We start from the raw sequence: 7,976 nt of genomic DNA on the forward strand, positions 1-7,976 counted from the left end.
GTAGTGGGGCTGGACTGGACCATTGATCCCCAGTCAGCAAGGTAACACACACACACACACACACACACACACACACACACACACACAATCCCATAGTCCTATAACCAGCAGGCATTATTAAATGAGCCAACCAGTGAAATTCTGATGTTTGTTGACTTAGATCCTGCTCTGAGTGACCAACCAGGGAGGAGTGTTAACTTGCTTCCCAGTAAACAGTACAGTACGCGACAGCTAGATACATACATGACGCACATCTGTTTCCAGGGCACAGGATTTTGAAGAGGTTACCGCTTTATCTGCACATGAGCACACAGGCCACTCTTGTGCCGACTCATCACTTTCACATTCCAGAAATGTCTTGACGCATACAATCTCTCAAACTACAACAGGAGGAGCCAGCTTCACATGAACGTAAAACCTCTATGTGCCTTGTTGATACTGTAGAGAGTGTGTGTGTCTGTCTGTGTGTAGGGAGCGCACAGGAGGGAAGGTTAGCCTGCAGGGAAACATGGACCCATGTGCATTGTATGCTCCAAAGGTAACCACACTCTTCCTTTTGCATCATTTTCTTTTCTTTTTCAGGTGTATTTATTAGGGTTGAATGTTTTTGGATTTATGGCAAATATTTACCACTGATTTTGCTGTTATTTACCATTATCAGTATCAGTATAAAAACAAGTTGATGTGATAGTCACATTTTGTACATAATGAAACAGGGACATTGTGTGTTTGATAAAGTAAAAACATTTGAAAAAGCTCATATATCATATGTTTACCACACTCATCTCCTCATCGAAACAGATGATGAGTGAAGGAAAAGAGACTTGGAAAAATAACTGAGCTGATCTTTAAAAAAAAGAATTTGCTATGAGATTGATACCAGTAGTTGACAGATATCTACTGATACTGATGAAGCGCCAGTATTATTGTGCCATATGTTCCAGTATGGGTGGCTGTGTTCAATCATTGTGTGTATGTGTGATCAATGAAAGAAGAAATAAGAAAAGACAAGCCTGATCCACCAACACTGCTTCCACTTTTGTACTTCTTCACTTTTCTCAGTTTTATTTGCGTGTGCTATCGCATTGTTCTGCTCCCAACGCACATTCAGCTGTTCCTATTTTAATCTCGGTGTTTTCACAAGTAAAGTGCTTAAACTTGTTTCAGCAAACTTTTGTTTTGTGTTGAAAATATTATGCCAAAATTTCAAGAAGTGTTCATCTGACCCAGTTTCATAAGTATCTCACTCAGACAGTCAGCAGTGTTCAAAATGTAAACCATGCTTGAGTTCTGTCCCTCTGCTTCCCTCAGGATCACATCTCCGACATTGTCAGGAAGATGTTGGAGGGTTTTGGCACGAGGGGCTACATCGCCAACCTGGGCCACGGACTTTACCCTGATATGGACCCAGAGAATGTGGGTGCCTTTGTGGAAGCTGTGCACCAACACTCTAAACAGATGATCAAGCAAATGTAGAGATGAATTATATGCCAGACAACATGAGCGATTAAGAGAAAAAAATATTTTAGTTAAATCAGGTAAAAATACAAATCTAGTGATTTAGTTACTTCAGTGTAGTTTTGAATCAGTACAAAGAGGCGGATGACAAACAGTGAAATCCATGAAAACCCTACAGCATAATTGGAAAAATCACTACTTTGTTGTCCTGTGTAGATTTTCAGGATAAACAAATACTGTTGTTTTTCGATGACAAGATTTTCTATTAACCTAAAAGATCTAGATCTGGTTGAGAGTGGATTACAAGTTTGGATTGGAGAGGGATGACCTCATTCTTGCACATGATAAACACTTGCATTGTAACACATAACATACAAAAAAGATGGGAAAACGCTGATGGTTTGGAAATGAATAATATTTCTCTAATTATACATACAACATTTGGAAGTAGAAAATAGAAACAATTTGATGGCCTCAGAACAGATGACACCATCAATAAAAACTTGGGCTCTTTATCAGTACAAGTAGCTGCTTCGTTTGAGGTTTTTCAGATTTGTGCTTTGAAAGTAACAAAACAGCGATCTAACTGGTTTAGCGACGGGCAAATTAATTCAAGTATAAACCTATCTTTTTTAAGGAAAAATGTCAGCATGCAGTGGTTGATCCTTTTATCTTAACAGTGAACAAAACCTCCACCAGATCTCAGCAGGAAGAGTTATATTTTTATTGCCGTTGACAGAAAGTCTTTTGAGGAACTTACATTATCAAAGTATCACAATTTATCTCTGTTTTTCACTCTGCCTCTGTGTTACAAGTAGCTTACATTGTTACATTGTTTTCATCCTGAGGGGCTGCTTTTGTTTCCATTGTGCCAAGTTTTAAGTCAAAAATACTGCCTTGTATCTTAGATAAAGGTTTTTACATGACATGTTGTATTCTGATATTTCGAAACAATCTGCAAAGCGAGTTTCAATTTTTCTTCCACACAACAACAACATCTGATTTTCTGGCTTTTTTTTGCTCTCTGTTTTTAATCTTCATTTATTTTCCTCTATAAAAGAGTTTACAGGCTTTGTGCAGTGTAGTATTACTGCAAAACTAAACTGTAAATTGATGTAATGTGGCTGACCAGAAGTGTCATGAATTAACATGAAAATGCTAAATAAATTGTATCAATCTGAAAGAGGCAGGGGAAAGTAAAAGTCAGGCATAAGTTAGTCTCGTTGCTATCGAGTGTCCAAGTTTAAAAAGTCAATCATCTTGTGGGTTGTTAGGTTTATTTGTTTATTCCTGAAATAAAGTTAGTGGTTAAAGTAGATGAAATATATTTTAATGTTTGGCTCTGTGAAATAAAATGGCAGTAAATTCCACACTGTATGTCTAAGACTCTTTACGTCTCTTTATAATCAAAGTTGCTTGCTCACAAAGAAACAAAAATGGAAAGATGCCAAAAAGAAGATTCAAAGCTGGTAGTGATGATGTCCATAGTGTAGCTACTCCCTAGCATAACACTTACTCTCTCCTACAACAAAAGCATCTACACATAAAAAACACAAATTTGGTGTTCAAGGTTATTTTGTCAAACAACTCACTAACACTTCAATGTTGAATTCAATGTCAATATATCCATATAATATGGGGGTGCTAAATTTGGGCTGACCTACAAAATTAGTCATCCCATGGGTGCTTAATGACTAGATACTAACAAAACTACTGAACTTCCAAAAGTTCCAATAGACTTGGTTTTAATTTCTGTTAACTTCCAATACACTAAACTAAGATTGTGAATATGATACATTGTGTGTATGTATGTATGTATGTATATACAGTATATATGTGTGTGTGTGTGTGTGTGTGCGTATGTATACATACATATATGTATGCATATTAGGCGTGTTGTGAAATTTCGTGTCATGAAATTTCGCGAAATAAAGATGCTGAAATAAAATTCAAAGACACGAAATTTAAAAAATGTATAAAAAAATGCGAAGCGGCGCCACGCACCACTAACACTGATGATTTTTGACCCTCCTGCCTACTGTTTTACTACTACTGTATGACTGTACTACTGCATTACAAGAAGAAGAACAACACTGTAGCAACGCGATATAAGAAGAAGAAGAAGAAGCGAAACAATTGTTTCAAAGTGGAGGAAGACGAGGTCGAACAAGTAGAGGACGCTCCTTCATCAAACAAATCGGTTGTGTGGACTTATTTTTGCTTAAACAAAAACCGTGTGGAAACTATGTGGGTACACAACACCATACATTGCAGTGAGCACTACTAGCATGATAGAAGAATATGCACCTGTTGAAGGCTAAATATTCCAGTTCACTGAGGTCAGACATAATAGATCTAGATGAGACTGCAGCCCTGAGGATTATTTAATATTTGTTTTCCTTTTGTTTCACGAATGTAGTTGTCCTCATTGTTTACAGCAACAAAGCACTTTTTTAATTGAAATTTTACTTTTGCATCGTAGTCTTAACAAGGAAAAAAATACAAATATTTTGTTTTTCAAAGCCAAGAGCATTTTATTTTGTACTGACGCAGCAAAAACTTGTATACCGGCATATTAAAGAAGAAAATTTAAAATGCTAGATTTTTCATTTTTGATTTTCTTTAATCTTTATTTTGTATCGTGAATACTTTCTAGCGTGAATACTTTGTATCGTGTTTCGTATCTGTATCGTTTCATGAGTTGTTTCATTGCACCCCTAGTATGTATATGTATGTATGTGTATATGTATATAGAGATATATGTATGTTTGTATATATGCATGTATATATGTATATAGAGAGAGATGTATGTGTATACAGAGATAGATATATATTTATAGACATTTATAGACCTATATACTGTATATCTATATCCACATTCCTACATATATACATACATATATTCATACACACAAATATATAAACATATATGTACATACATAGGTATATTTGTATATATACCTATATAAACTATATATACATAAACTAAGATTGTGAATATGATACATTGTGTGTATACATATACATACATATATGAATATTTAAACATACATATATGCATGCATGCCTATATCTATATCTATATATATATATATATATACACACACACACACACTCATATATATGTATGTTTACACAATATATCATTCAAGGACAAGGACTAGTGAGCATCAGAGCCACATTCCATGATGAAACCTCAAAAATCCAAGAGTACATCAAGAACTTGGCCCCTCTGGACGAGCTGCTCCGTGAATGCCTCAGACAGCTGAAACCCCATGACAGTGAGGAGGGAGAGGAGCAGATGTGGACGGCCCCTACAGCCCCTACATGGAGTGTACAAACGCCAGATTGAGCAAGTGGCTGATATCAAGAAGATCTATCAATGGCTGGAATATGCTGGACTGAAAGACAGCACAGAGGCACTCATCATGTTACTGTAGGACTAGAGCCGGCCCTAAGCACAAGAGCCATGGAGGCCAAGGTCTACAACACCAGATCAGACCCAAGATGCAGGCTGTGGAAGGATGCTCCTGAGACATAGTCGTGGGTTGTAAGATGCTAGCCACAAAAGCATAGAAGAGAGAGGCACAACCAAGTGGCCGGGATTGTGTACAGAAATACCAAAAGTGGTTGAGAACAACTGGGCTAAGGTGCTGTGGGACTTCAGCTTCCAGACTGACAAACAGCTACTGGTGAACCAATCGGACATAGTAGTGGTGGACAGACACCAGAAGAGGGCGGTGGTGATAGATGTGGTGATAGCAGCTGACGCTAACATCAGGAAGAAGGAACACGAGAAGGCTGAGAAGTACCAGGGGTTAAAGAACAGCTAGAAAGGATGTAGAAAATCAAGGCTGGTCTGAGTGGCAGTAAGAGCACTTGGGCCGGTGACCCTCAAACTGGGAGAGTGGCTCCAGCAGATTCCAGTAGCAACACCTGAAACTGCAGTCCAGAAGATTGCAGTCCTAGGAACAGATAAGATACTGCATAGAACCCTCAAGCTCCCAGGCCTCTGGTAGAGAATGACATAGACCCACCCTACAACTAATGCCACAGTTTAGTTTTTCCTCAAAGAAGCTTTTCACAATTTTGACAGTATGTTTAGTTAAATCTTGCATTCTTTTAAAATGTTGAAATTATGTGCCTTTTGTGATCACCAAGAAGACTTTTGCATAATTATAATTCAGCAAACACTTCAAGTTTATTTGCACAGCATCTGTAAAACCAACAATGTATATTCTGTTGTATAATTTGTAATTTTTTACCAATGCGCTATCAATTTGATGAAGATATTTCCATTTGTCTTTTGTCAATTTGTGCAGAGCCCTGGAGTAGCCATGGAGAGAAAAGTTCATAAGAGAGAGAGGGGACACACACACACACACACACACACACACACACACACACACACACAACTTGTTCTCTCAGTGTAGCCTCTCCATTAGGCTTGTGTCTTCTTCAGTTACACTGTGTTAAAGGAATAGTTCACCCAGAAATGACAATTCTATTATCTACTCCCCTTGATGCTGATGATTCCATGATTTTTGTTGTTTTTTTTTTAGTACGGACTATGTTTTTAGAAGTTTTTTTTAAATAAACATCTTGGCACGCTGAGGCTCCAGAAAACTTTGTCTGTCTCTTTTGTACATTTAAAAGCTGGCCATCATTCACTTTAATTGTTTAGGAGAGTACTGCAAAACCTTTTCCTATGAAACTCCAGCAGTGTTTTGTGGACTAAAAACTTCACCAAGCCTTCCATCAGCATGAGGATGAGTAGACAATGACTGCGTTTTCATTTTTGGGTAAACTATCCCTTTAAGCTCTCACAGCCACCATATGGAGGAAAAACCAAGGATCCTGCAGAAACTGTTTAAACCCATGTTGTAATTGTATTTCAGTATCATATAATTGACATTTTCTATATGCTACAGATTGTATATAACCAGCATCAAACAGTAACATCATGCCACCAAGGCACAATAGTCACAACCACAAGTTAAGGGCCAAATAAAAGCTGAGCTAGCTGATAGCATCCAATCACAACCTATGAGGTCTTTTTTTAAGTAAACAATTTAGTGAATGGGAGATGAATACAAAGTTAATCAGAATTGTGTTGAAATGAAATCATCAGCATTATCAAAGTAATCATAGCAGATGAGTTTTACACAAGGAATTAGAAAAAGAGATCAGTTAATCCTAAATTGTGTTTTTCTCTGTCAGGCAGCTATGAACGCCAGATAAGCAGATTCTATTAAATCCCGTTGTTGTTGTTGTTGCTGCTGCTGCTGCTTATGTTGTTATTGTGGAGGAATCCAGTAAAAACCAGGCCATTGCAATGTGTGCAGTCATAGCTCGGGCACCATATTTTTTCACTGAGGTTTTGGACTGAAACAATTCCTACTGATATTTCCTCTTTGTCTTCACAGCGACACATCCAAAGTCATCAGTTGACCTCAACACATTAGCAGAGAGGTTTCATTGTCATTATGGAGGAGATATCTGACCAGATTTTCTCTATTTGTCCAACTATTACCACTATGTAACATTCTCTCACATCATCAATATAAATCTTATCATTAATAAGATCTTAAAGATTAATTAATGGTTGTATTAATTTCATTTTATCAACACATTCTACTGGATTCCCTGCGTTGTTTAAGATCCCTATAAGGAGGAACTGACACTTTAAACTGACCAAAAAACATGCAGGGATGAAGCGTTCCTATAGCATAGAATTTAGCATCACCATGGGTTACTTTGACCAAAAACCAATGGGGTTTTGGAGTGGGTTTTGGATCACAGCTGAAAATAAGCTCAGTGAAAAATAAAAGTTTCAGACTAACATTTTTTTTCTTTATGAACACCAATTTTATGCTTCTTGAAGCATTAGAACAACTGATTGAAGTGCATTGTACTATGCTATGCTGCAAATGCATGATGTCAGTGTCACCACAACCTAGCTACATGTGCCTGTTTTCAGCGTGATGACAGAAGCGCCTCTTTACAAACTACTGCAAATTCAGGAGTGTGGTATTTGCTGGTGTATTTCATCCTGTAGAAAAAAAACAACATTCAGATATCTTAAGCTAGCGTCAGGAATTTTACCAAAAACCCATTCCAATAAGAGACAATTGAAGTGGACATTCATCAATGGTAACTTAATACCTGCTTGAAAGCACTATGCTGATTTTGAATGGCCTCCAAATAATGTTGACAGAAACAAGCAGATCTCAAAAACACACAAGCTCAAAGCAGTTGATTTAAGGTTGATGATGATGAAAATGATGATGATATGAGCCTGGCTCAGAAAGAAAGTCGATTTTCAGTCATTCTTCCTTTTTTTCTGTAATATGTCATAAACACAAACACACACACGCAGAAACGGAGTCTTTTGTTGTGCCCGCCTATTGTGTATATACCGAATAAAAATGAAAAAACATTATGGCTGATTGTTGACAGGTAAGACTGAAGAGGCTTGGACTGTGTGTCAGTGGGCCATCTGTGAACAAAGTGACAGG

The 7,976-nt window shown here is 37.4% G+C and overlaps 1 protein-coding gene across 1 annotated transcript in view; it reads left to right on the top strand.

Annotated features, from left to right (window-relative positions):
* Positions 1-2,866, top strand: part of urod (uroporphyrinogen decarboxylase) — an 18,215-nt gene extending 15,349 nt beyond the window's left edge. Inside the window, exons 8-10 of the mRNA XM_086205183.1 lie at positions 1-41; positions 472-538; positions 1,312-2,866. The exon at positions 1-41 is cut by the window's left edge and continues 60 nt beyond it. Coding sequence (XP_086061309.1) covers positions 1-41; positions 472-538; positions 1,312-1,476 — 273 coding nt within the window. The 3' untranslated portion in view covers positions 1,477-2,866. The remainder of the gene's footprint in view (positions 42-471; positions 539-1,311) is intronic.
* The last annotated feature ends 5,110 nt before the right edge of the window (positions 2,867-7,976 follow it).

Source organism: Aulostomus chinensis, chromosome 5 (assembly GCF_037954235.1).
Source record: "Aulostomus chinensis isolate RoL2024-O1b breed Wild chromosome 5, RoL_Achi_v1.0, whole genome shotgun sequence".
NCBI lineage: Eukaryota > Metazoa > Chordata > Actinopteri > Syngnathiformes > Aulostomidae > Aulostomus > Aulostomus chinensis.